The sequence below is a fragment of the Opisthorchis viverrini genome (assembly GCF_000715545.1).
Source record: "Opisthorchis viverrini unplaced genomic scaffold opera_v5_351, whole genome shotgun sequence".
NCBI lineage: Eukaryota > Metazoa > Platyhelminthes > Trematoda > Opisthorchiida > Opisthorchiidae > Opisthorchis > Opisthorchis viverrini.
In genome coordinates this window covers 128,134-141,145 of record NW_008752003.1, presented here as the reverse complement: position 1 = coordinate 141,145, position 13,012 = coordinate 128,134, and the positions used below count along the sequence as shown (strand labels likewise).

General features: G+C 40.5%; 1 protein-coding gene across 1 annotated transcript in view; it reads left to right on the top strand.

The window, feature by feature from the left end:
* The window catches only part of T265_15086 (hypothetical protein), a gene marked incomplete at both ends in the record, with an annotated part of 226,933 nt that overhangs the window by 115,854 nt on the left and 98,067 nt on the right, over nucleotides 1-13,012 (top strand). The window contains 3 exons of the mRNA XM_009176521.1: nucleotides 1,434-1,497; nucleotides 5,870-5,965; nucleotides 8,503-8,611. Coding sequence (XP_009174785.1) covers nucleotides 1,434-1,497; nucleotides 5,870-5,965; nucleotides 8,503-8,611 — 269 coding nt within the window. The remainder of the gene's footprint in view (nucleotides 1-1,433; nucleotides 1,498-5,869; nucleotides 5,966-8,502; nucleotides 8,612-13,012) is intronic.

Genomic DNA, 13,012 nt, shown 5'->3' with positions numbered 1-13,012 from the left:
AATGAGTATCTTTCTCCCGTTTTAGAGGCATGTCCATACCTAACAGAGAATGCATTATGGTATTCTATCTTAGTTACATTTCCCCACGTAAGCACCACAGAAAGCAGATTTTTAGATCGAAAAGCATGGTCACCGTACAAACCCTACAATTATTATCACATCGTTGACGAACTAATTTTCTTACCGTTAATTATTATCGGTATTCGTGTACAAAGGCACAGCCTGACCACCGTATAGGCGACTGCGACCAAGTAGTATGCTACTGATACCGGCACACTGATATCACCGCGTTTCTGATCCAGAGATGTAAGATACGTTTAATTCCTTCAGCCTGATTGACAAATATACGCTACAAGCAACAATATTATCGGACCGAAATTGAATGAGACGCGCTTGGCATTGGTGGGACAAGGGGTGGTATAGCGACAATATTGGACTAATCAGGTAGTTATCAATTCAATTTGAAGTAGAAACGTCCTCTTAAAATTAACCGTCAGAAATTTGGTCGTAGCGTTGCAGTCACACGGCGGCGGTTAATGTACGAACATCATCTGCCACAGTTTTATGACATAGTCGACCACATTTGTACCTATAGTTCCATATTTGTTTTTATGCTGACGTTGCGGAACCCAGTATTGGTGCGAATACGGCAGCCAAATAAGCAGTAAAAAGCCGTTTGAACTGCATACGTTGTTTTAATGTTTATCCTTACTCGTACTATCTCAAAGCAAACGCCATACTCTTTGAAATGAAAAGTGGTCATTCAATTACTGGAAACCTACGAAGCAGATCATCAATTTTTTGGTCCACATATCGAGCTTGAAAGAACAACAAAGACAGATTTGAGAGCATTTTTACACAGTTTGACTATATTAAATGTGAAACATACGCACCCCATTTAGTAAGGATAGTAACGCAGAATATTCTTGTTGCTCAAAAGCAGCTCTATTTGAAAAAAGTTTAAAAATTGTCTCTCAATTTGTCAATTTTGTGCCATAGGTTAGCATCCAAGTTGTGAATCGCACCCGCTACCATATTACCCTCTTCGAAGTGAATTATTTCAGTTATTCTAATAATTGCAAGGAGTAGTTACAAAATCGCATAATTTATTCAAAACTTTCATAGTAGCGTTTCAACGTCCTTGATCGGCGAACTTATAATTTTAGCCTGTCAATCACCTGCGTGTCTTGGTAGTTTAGGCGCGTGCATTTGTGCAATTTTTGGAAGGCTCCAAAAGGTTTTTCTCTAGGTAACTAAAAGTACAAAACACACAATGATTTCCTTAGGAACTGTGCATTTGTGCTTCTTCCAGCATTAATCTGGCTGATTTAACGGACGATTTACTTGTGCAGTTCTGTATATAATGCTGAGTTTGTCGGTTTTGTCCTCATATCAATTCTCGCCCTTTCTGTCACTTCTCCCCTTCTTTCTAGGCTTACCGTTTGGGTGATTGAACGTCATCAAGAGAGAAGTGCTGGATTTAAGTTTTTGGCTCTAGTTAGAGATAATTTACAATGCCTAAATGTTTTCACCACAGAATCTCTTATTTGTAGTATTTATTGTCAAAATTAAAGGGGATTTTGGTGTAGAAGAGCGATTTTACGGTCAAATTGCTCGGAGTGAAAAGACAAAATGATTCATCTCTTCTAACAGTGAAGTGCTTTCAGTCCGATTGTCAGTGGGATTGTCGTGCGTGAAGTTTATTCCCATCGTTCACTCTCGATAATAACGTGAGCGTAAATCCCCTGCCAGATGATGCCAGCATTTTGGCGCCTTCGGGTTTTGGATACGATTTCAACACCAATGAAATATATTCACAAGTATTTCGGAATGCTAAAATTTTACGCACAACAGCAATTGGTGGTGCGCGAAGTTTTCAATGTCACTATCGTCGTGTTAATTTTATTTCTAAGCTCAAAGACTGGTTGCCAAAACGCAGTGCAGCAGCCGATTTTGCCAAGAATAAGATCAATGATGAAAGAAAAGCAATATGTTGAAGACAATGACATAATCATCGAAAGTTTATCCCGGCATGGTATAACAAAACCAAGAAGCTACGCAGTTACCATGGTAGTTTTCGTGCACGACCACCCTTAGTTTCATGACAGAAGCGTATTTATCGGAGGCACTAACCATCGATTTGACTTGCTGCGCGATGTCATATTGGGAGTTAACATTAATCAGTGCAAGTTAACTGGCAGAGTATTTTTTTCTTGTTTTGGATCGTACAAATTTAAGGCCCCTGTGTCGTCTCTATTTGAACAAGCTTGGATGAACAGTGTGCATCACCCAAGCAGCCCTCTGGTTTAGAAATTTCTTGGTCCGGCTAGCGAACTATAGAGATCGTCGCTAAACGACCATTCGAGTAAGAACAAGATTTCCCGCAAATTAACTTACGTACCTCAACAGTCCCAGTTTCTCCTCTCTCCGAAGCCCGCGAAATGCCTCAGATGCGCCGACTGCCGAAAAAAGTGGGCCCCACACGACGGCTGGGTCTCTGTTCCATAGAGTGAAAATGATCAAACCCCATAATATACGACACAATATTTGCAGTCAAGCTGTTGTCACATCCGTGCCACAGCAGTAGGTTGTTAAAAAGGCTCTCCAGGCCTACTTCATTCGAGGAATGCTTTCGCCTTTCATTATTACGCCGGAACAATCGCAGTTGCCCAGCTAGGTGAACCTGTTTCAAAAATTGATCGGTTAATCTGAGGGCAAGGGGTTTTAATTTCGTCCCAGTAAATTCCACAGCGGCGATTTTAAGTCTGTGGTTGCGGAGCGTATCTCAAACTGTGCAGTACATTTAACTGGGCGGTTAACAGAAGTTGCATTTCGAAACGTTCCAAACTAACGAGCGCATGGTACTTAACGAACGCTTCGGATGACCTCTGTCCTCCGAGAATTTAAAGAAAGCCAAAGAAACTGCGGGCAGGTTTACATTACGCAGTTGGAGAGTGGAGGGACGACATAAATCTTTGCCAGACACTGCTGGATGTGGCTAATGCTGAGGAGTGTCCAGCTTAAAATACGTATGCCTTCATAATGGAGGCATGTGAAACCATCATCGGAACAGTCGGACACCGCCAGGCCTTCTGGTGATCAGCGGGGACAAAAGTTTATTTCAGGTCAAGAACTACGAGCATTTCTGATCGCTAATGGTGCCGCCATATTTCAAAAGCGGCCTAAAATTCACGCAAACCTGACCACTGCAAAACTCGGCTTAATCTTGCGAATCGCGTTCCAATTATAGGAGACCTGCCCAGTAATATGCCAGAGATATTCAAAACACACAGCCACAAGTTCGTTATACTCTTCGGTTCTGTGGAACGTACGTGGGGCGTTTTTGGAATCAGGATAGCCATTAAATCGTTTAACTCTCTTACACGATCATTTTATCCTTGACATTTTGTCGTGGGGTCGTAAGTATAACCGTGATGGACCGGCCACGCGCTGTAAAGGACGCAGTGCGCACGATCTCCAGCCCGGGCCATTTTCGAGCAGACGTCGTTCACGATCACGTTTCGAATAACGGATTGGGTCCAAGCGTTACGCTTCGTAGACAGGGTGCAATCGGTCCCGTTGCAAAGGCTTTTTTCTATTTTCTGGCTGGTGCAAACAATCTGCAATAACCATTGGTTACTAGGTCCTTCAGTTGAGCATTCTTTGTAAAGCAACGCACTTGGAGTTTAGTACGTTCTTTTTTAAAAAAATGAGAACTGAATGCAAGATGCTACAATATCAAGGGAATCAGGTGATCTCATTTTCCAAAGATGATGAAATACTTGGCATTTAGATTGCGAATGGCGTGACACCAGCAATATCGGTTTAAATGGATCGTCCCGCTATTGCGCCTCTGTTGTTTTGTTGAATACTGTATTCTGGCTGCTCTGATTTCCCGTTGCTTCTTGCTTGCTTTACAATTTAATTCTTCTTCCTGTTGATTTTTTGACCAGGTAAAGATATAATTTTAACAACCAATTTCTTTGTCCCACACGGATGTTCCTTTTTAATGCCATGCTATCGCCCGTATTTTAGCTCGGCTGTTCTCTAAACTGCCGTTTTTTAGTGAGCAATCTGATTTAACTTTGGTATCCTTTGGGGATAGATCTTCACGTGGAGTAGCACGACACTAGCTTCATTGTTCCTTTTAGAAGATAATCTTTTTCTCAAAAACCTATAATTTTCAACTTTAAAATATGTTACGAACCATTGTTTGTTATTGAAAATGCCAGAAAGTTATAGTGAAACTGAACGGAAATGACTGCTTCCAAGCATATGTTTAGACCATAACCCTAAAACAAATGCCCAAGTTTGTTGCAGTGATGAACGTATGTTTCGGGAAATCTGCACATTACCAGCGGTAGACTACGGGCAGTACAGTTGCAGTTTCAGCCATGACTCAGCCAATCAAACAGTACAACCGAAATGGGTGTTGGCAGTTTTCGCCGCCAGGTCGCTGCTTTGTGCCTTTCAATGGTAGAATGTTCTCCGCACGGTTCTGTTTTTGCCTCAATCCGTAAGACGACGGCTCTCAATAATTTACCAGGGGATAGTACAGACAGCTTCGGTGAGGCCGAAACTAGGCATCCGTGTGTGCATTGTTGGGATATGTGCGGTCGCCTCCTCGCTCCCTTGTCTAGTACACCCGTGTTCATTAGATCACGCGACTTCTTTGTTCCGCAAACGCACCAATTATGAGACCAGTCTCTGTTTCAAACTGAACCGACAGGTCAGGTCCCGTCTTGTACGCAGTGGAACGGTTTTACATATTATATACGCGTCAAACCCTCCTATATATGGGAAGACACGACACAGTCAACACACCCGCGCCCGCACGGGGGGCATGGCGTCAAACAAACTGTTCAGGCCCATAGGCAATCACGGAACACATGTGGCAGCTATACTGGCGAGCAAACACGTTCCTGCCGTCCGGATTTTTCAAGAAGGAACCCGCACTAGTTATCCTCAAATGAAACGTCACATACTGACTTATTTCATTGTTCGCTCGGTATTTATTTTGTCACGGTCCAACCGGTGACTTTAAGCCACCAGCTCTATTAAAACAGTCATTATTGTATATACCGTCTGATTGGCATATGGCCATCGTCAACCGTGCACTGATAACGGGTGCGCCAGACGTGACTAACAACCGACGTGGTATACATAAAAAACATGCAAACATATATGCACACATTCACACATGCATATATACATACATGTCTTTCAGTGCAATGTTTCGATGAATACGACAAACTGTCCGAAGTCGAAACCGGAACTCCGCTCAGTTATCCACACTGTGTCACAGATGTGGAAGCTACTCGGGATCTTGGTGACGGATGAAGGGGCCAATACATATCATATGCTTCATTCTTGTCATGTTTGACACATGCGCGAGTGTTAATGTCTTCACTGGCGCTGGAGGAAATTTCATTAAACGCGCATCCGATGTTTCCAAGTACTTTGTCGGGCACCATTTGAAACAAATATCTCTATTTCAGTGACTGATAATTATCTGTCAAGCATAACGTTTTTTCTTCATTTAACGCGTACCTTTGCCGTCCAACAAACTTTCGCCTTTCAAAATAGGGATAATAGAAAATTCGTACTGATCAACATTTTACCCATAGTGTCATGTCCTTTAGAGCTTTCTATAAGTGATATGAAGTAAAAACCATTCTCTCATGCGAGATAATAACGTCTGGAAGTGGATTCAAGATACCAGTGGTAAAGTATTCAGTATTTTAACTGTCAAATATTTTGATGTTTGAAAGGCAGCTGAGATCCTCTGCGAGATGATGAACTTCCACAGATTTCCATCTTTCTGTCGTTTAAGCCACCAACAATGCATCTAGTTTTTGTAAGTTTTCAGATTCAAATGGGTACTGCGGGTTTTGCCGTTTTCATGGACTTTTATATAGCACAGTTAGTGGAGTCCAACCGTTCCATAAAGGTGTTTGTGCGTAAAGTAAGGCCGAGTTTGGCCGTTAGCTTTGCTATCCCCACAGTCTGCGAACTCACTTCCTTTAAATTTGGTTGCTGCTTGGCTTCCAAGTTAAAGGCCAATGTTAATTTTAACTTCCTCAGCCCACAAAAGTTCATCAGTTCACTGTCGAGCTGCACTTCCATCTTAACTAATCCATATGTTGCAGCAATTCACCGGTGCGTCTAATCAGTAATCTTTGAAGTCTAGTGGATTACCGTTGGATTTTGTGGAATATTTTTTGCGTGATGGTCTGCCATATATTATTACTACATGCTAATATCTACATAGAAACATTGATATTTTTTATTATATGGTTCCATGTAATGATATAATACACGCCAAAATGGTTTTGCAAAAGATTCCAAAATTCAAAATGGATGCTTTAGGATGCGGTAGTATTATCAGCCAGCATTATATAAGCCTTAAATCTGAACCACTTTTGACCATTCTGTGATTGTTGCCGCAACTAAAAATATAGATAGCTCTTTACGCTGGTTTAAGGAGGAAGCGTGTACTGTAGAAGAAATTTCTAATCAGAACAGAAAATGTTTTACAAGTGGAGCGATTCACGATAGTTTCAGTCTCCTGATCATTCAGGCCTAATCATTATAATTTCGCAAAAATTTCTAAGTTGCCTCATTTGTTACCAAATGGCATTTGGAAGTTGCAAATGAAATTTCATTTTGAGTGCTGGCCTCAGATGTTTTACCTTTCTCCTCAGTTGATAAGTATACCTAGACTGGACATTTAAGCTTCACTTTAAACGCTGCAGACACATTAGCAATCAGTCGCTTTACAGAGTCATAGGAAGATTGCTTCATGTGAAGAATGCCGTCTGTCAATTGGCTTAATGGAGTGCAGAAAAGTTAAGTAAGAATTCTTACCTTGCAACCGCTTGAGAAGCTCTAGTTGAGAGTAAATTACGACCAACAAAAAGATGAAACCCACTGGCAACACAGGTTTATATAAAGGCTTTGAGTAGACCACGGTTGTTATGACATTTAGAGCCACCAGCTTTTGGTGAGGTTAACACTGGCTTTTGATAAAAAAAGACAGCTCAACCGGAATTCGATTAACATGAGAATTGAACAAGAACGATTCTTTAAACTTTCACATCTAGTTCAATTTTCTGCTCAAAAGCTACACACACAGCTACACAGTAAAATTACCTAAACTCAAACTAGTCCAGTAAATAGTTTGTACTAGTCCTAGCGAAGAAAACGAGCTAATCCTATATAAAATATTATAATATGAAATATCTAAAAGCATTTTATGTCCATATTTAGTCAAATTAATATTTAGTCGCATTGTAATGTCGCTTGCGATGCAAAAGCGAATGACTGAAATTTCCTGATTAGGACGCCAGCAAAATGTTGGACTGTCAACACGCGCAGAGTACGTACTGTCGAGGTCGGTGAAGAAGGCTGCGTGAGGAAACGCCAATAAGTATTGTTATCACGTGCACAAAAAAACTGCGCGAATTTGTCTCACAGACGCTGTATCAATGAACACATACGTATGATGTCGGAAGTGTCTGTTTCATATAACCCAAACATATAGTCCCCCTTAGATCCAGAACACGAATGCTCAAACTTCAGGATCATTTCAGTCAATTTAATTCAAAATCCGAATTACAATGCTTTGCAAGCAGGAAGGTAGAATGGCATTTAAACTCTGACATACAAAACAGTTTAGTGACAGATATACGAGCTAGACCAAGTCCAGTTTTTTAAACACGATTCAAATGCTTGGCATGTGTAGCGTGATCTAGTAGCAGAGACGTAAAACTTCTGACGCAATAAGAAGAGCAGAGCATTCTGCACGCAAATCCAAATCTTTGATGTTGGTCAGCGCCTGCCTGGCACTGATCGCAGTGCCACCTGAAACCTGTTCGTCGGCGTCGGAGCAAACATATGTTGGTTGCTACTTTATACTGATGTACCATTACACAGGCACACACATGAGATAAATTGTATGGGCAACCGTTTTTCTAAAAGCACTCTTCTTGCTTACAGCATTCAACCTTGTCCCTCATTGAAACCATTAGGACTTTCAATATTCAGCATTTCATTGCGGCAAATTCATACTTTTTCGCAAAAATTCATGATTCTTAAATCCAAACAATGCAAAAATTATAATTACTAGCTTACTTTGAAGATCATTTGCATTCTCTTCCGCACAAAGAAGGTAAAATCCGCGGCCGCATTAAAACATAATTCTTACAGCGTCGCAAAGATGGTGATACTGTGGCCTGTTCTTGTGGATAAGTCGGTGGAGAAAGCCGCACGCATCAACATATTACATATAATTGTCCTCGCTGTCACTCATAAGACGAAATATTTCTGCTGGTAATAAATCTGCCTTTCGAAAGGGCTTTTATCTTGTAAACAAATCATACGCAAGCTGAAACGTCTGACAGCCCATAAAGTTGCTTTATTTTGATGGTAGACGTTTGTCATCTACTAAGGACTCTTGGAATTCGGGATCTCCATATCAGTTGTTTTTTAATCAATTCACAGTTAGGCTATAAGCGGGAGATCCGGGGTTCGGTCGGCTTCCACCCATGGTATATGAAATCGTTCGTCACCAAAGTTCTTCGTGCTGCCAGGGTTTCTCATGACCATATCGGTAACTCCGCATTCTCCACTGAGTTAGTTCGAACTACCTCCACCAAAGTAAAGAAGAATTTAGCCAGATCTAATCACTCACTCTGTGATTTAGTTGCGAATAACGCTGAGTTTTTAAAGACTACTTGGCAACATATAAGTTTTTTCTCTTTTTAGTATTGCCTACAGTTTCCTACATTATCCTACATAGATTTTTATGAGAAGATAGCTCATAAGTTCGTCACATCTGCCCTGTGAATATTTTGTCGTAAATTCACATTCGTTACGTTCGCTTCACCATTTTATTTGATATGATCTCCGGATTTATTTTACTTACGTATCGATGCTGTTGTTGGTTGTTGAAAGGACAGTGGAATAAACATATTGCTAATTTTCTCTGCACTAAAACAAATATTGGGGAACAAATTGATAACCCACATGCACCAACAATCGGGTCATTTTTATTTTCCATATACTGTTTTATTCTTCAAAACAATGTTACGTCAGTGATGATAATATATTGGCTTTTCAATATAGAACGTCCAGCTAGGTTTCCAGCTAGGCCCAAAAATAAATTCAGCCAGACATTTGAAACATAAGTGGAATATTTAGGTGTATGTATGTTGTAATCCATTAGAGGGTTTTTGTCCGCCACAGGTTGTCTTACACCAGGGTAAGAAAACCCAAACTAACGCGGTAGTTATCTGAAAAGTGACTGAAAAATGAATATTCTATTGATACAAAAAAACATCATCCTTCGGTTTGTAAATGACACCTGCAGTTTTCGGTTGTTTTGAAAATTCAATATTTAAAGGCCTTGTGAAATGAAAACAATTTCTCAAAAGAGTTTGGTAACCCATCAACAGCGGAAGAACTCAAATTATTTTTCTGCTATTAGTGAACTAACCTAACAGGCCCGCATTTGTTTCTGCGTCTGAAAATTAATTTAAACCAATAAGTCGCCTGAGAACACCGTTTATGAAGAACCATTATTATCCTACGGAACATTAAATGAGACACAAACGGATCAATGAATGCAAATCCCAGCCAATATGTTCTCGCATGGATCAAGAGAATCTAATTACGGAATCGTGGTCCTTACTGGATCAGAAAGTGGGAAAGAAGTATGCTTCAACGTAAATGATTTTCTTATTTACCAATGACGACTATATACTTCGTCCAATTTAATAGTGTTCATACATCCTAAGAGCATTTATCGAATGAGCGTACATTCAACACCACAAGAGCGTTCCTAACTCTTTGTATGCATGTATGTACATGGTATGAAACGTCTATTCACTCATTAAATGCACAGATATGCAACCCTATATTTCATTTTTATTTGGGCGCGTATTGCAACCTATGACGATAGAAAACATGTACCCGATTATATATATAAATATACCTACATATATGCATTTCTAATTCTGGAAATTGAATCATTCTTACTTCTTGAACTACCTGTTTGGAAGAAACGAACAACAAAATGGATCGTCTTCACTGCTATGTTTGAAGAAAAATCTCTAGAGCATTTTTCAGAACGAGCCATGCATTTACACCGTTTCCGCCTACGCATGTTTGTCTACAGCACGCGGCATTTCCACTCTAGAAGTGTTGTAACTTTATATCGGGACCCATGTACGGCGGCGTTTTTCATGCTGGCGATGTCTAAGTGAAGTTTACGGGAAATCGATTTTCCGTAATATCAATAAAAGCTTGCGTAATTTATACAACTGCCTGGCAAGTACAAAATCCAGCGAGACGTTTTATTGTTGGAAGAATATCCCAAAATTTAACGTCGGGTCGTTTCCCACGAAAAAAATCTGGAAAGTTGGTTAAAACAAATCAGAAATCAATATTGAGCAAATTAAATATGTGTGAATGTAAGTTACATATTCTGCGCTAACTTAATGATTAGGCTTTGCCATCAAGCAGCCATGTGTGTTAATAAAGCCATGGCAGTAACCAAATGTGTGAATTATTGCTCGTTCGTTTTTGTTTTCCTGTAATGCGCACGTGACTGGTGCATATAGTTGTTTGCAAAAATCCTGCCCTCATTTAAGGTCATTTTCGTTCAATACGATAATTAAATAGCCTTACGTCCCACCAAATTCTCCCTTTCTTAACCTGAGAAGATTGGCCAACATAATCATTTTGCGTGTAGTTTCATCATACGCATTTCTTTAATTTTTCAGCAATAATCAAAAACGTACTGTTAATCACTGCATTAGCTGTATGAATATATTAAATGAATGTTCCGATACTGGACGCAAAAAAGAGCTTCAGGTATCGATAACGTTTTTATGTTCACATCGGAAACTTTTTAAGCAATTTTAAGGTGATTTTCTAATCGTTGGGTCATTGACTTGCCCGACCATTTAGTTGCAGACGCTCAGTTATCAGTGGTGCGTTTTGCATTGGTATGCGGATTTGCTTCAATATCAGTGCACTCAATAGTATTACCAGAAAACTATTCTGCTGACTTTAACTCAACGCAGGTTTGTTCGTGTGACTTGTCGGTCGCCTGATTGGTTCGTAGATCATTCATAAAGTGCGTGAAACCATAACTTAATTTATCAATGTTCTATGGTGACATGCTTATGGCCTTTCTGGGTTCGACACTGCTAGGTGTGATGACGGGTCGATTGCCGAATTCGCTTATCGGTACAAATCTCTGCTCTAGTTTGGTGTACTTTTTAAAAAATGACAAAGTGCACCGCACAGGTTGGGCAATGTTGGGCATAAATGCGACAACTTTTGTGTGCAAACCATGAGGAAACTTGGCTGTTCACGGATGTTACTCATATGCAACACTTCAGGATATATATGGTGAAATGTGTATCAAAACACGGTTCTTCTGCATACTATGTGCTATCAGAACACATGTGCTATAGTAACAAAAAGTGGACGGATAAATACCAAATCATTTCAGAACATTCATCAAGGGTTTTTAGAACGCCAAGGCCATCCTCCTAAACATCGCTGGCCTACATCAAATGATTAATAGCAGGCTGACAATAATGCTTAGAGTAAACATACTAAATCAATCCACAAAAGCTCATGAAAAAAATTAAAACTGCCCGATAAACTGGCTGATCCGAAAAAGCCCTCAAGCCATTTACATAGTTTATTCCAATGAATTACGTGTGGCATCAATAAGAATCGCACCAAGATTAGCCGGCAAGTTTAGAGGTCCCTCAGGACAAATAAAGCGTTCAGTCCAAAGTATTCAGCAGTTCGGTGAAAGGAATGGTTTTTTTGATAAAAACCCTTTAATTGAAAAGGCTCTCGGCTAATAATGCTGGCATAATTCAATATTCGTACAACCTCTAAAGCCACGAGGCTCACCTGGCATTTTGCTTGCAACCTCGTATTAAATATCACCAGCTTAATTTACAAAGCTGCCGGTAAACTGCGAACGGCCCACGGGGTCACCAATAAAAGGCAAAATCAATATCATGTTAGATACCTCAAGGTTTCTCGACCATGCGCGGTTCTCGGTTATCGCAATTTACCAGTAAAGCGGTATTGCTCAACCGGCTGATCGGTGATCAGGCAAAGATGACGTAGACGCCGAGAAGCACAGCGCAGTTAGACTGCTTGGACCTGTATTTATTTTAGGGGCGGCTAACAAGTCCAACCTCATAGTATTGTGAAAGAATAAACGGAATTTTTGCTATTAGCACCTAACAATAAATGTTCTCAAGATCTCTGATGACAGAAGCATCACCGTGTCTAGCAGTGTCAGTAACCAACTGGCTAGATAGCCAAAGATTACCAAGCTTATATCGAGGTAAATTAGGCGACTCTGGACAAGAAAAACAGATAATAAAATCTATCGTGCCCACTTTTTGACATGACGATCCGTAAGTGGCTTCTATGTATGAAGACCACTGAAATGTGTTTCCTAGGTATGTGAACGCCTACTCAAAAGTCAACCGAAGGACGACAACCAGAATAGCGGGGGTAAATATTCACGTTAAGCCTCAACAACTTCAAACCGCTTTGTTTGTTTCGTATAATTTGGTTATTTATAAACTGAGTTGAGGTCTGGCGATGGAAAATCCTCATGCTCGACCGAACAACTAATCACGATCAAAGTTCATCCCCGGGTAGTAGCACATATCCTCATGCTCGAACAACTAATCACGATCAAAGTTCATCCCCGGGTAGTAGCACATATAATAATAATATGTAACACCAATCAATGCACAACCAACAACCCGCCACTACGCACCACTACGTTCCCAGATAACGCACTGATGATGTCACCTCGATTGGTGATGAAGAGTTTGCAATCAAATGCCCAGCTCAGCGAACAAGCCACCGACTACCATCTGCGCTACCTAAGCTACCGACATTTGTCTCTATAGAAAATAACATGCTGCGGCCAAGCGCAAAGTGGAACCTCTCGAGCGCCCTT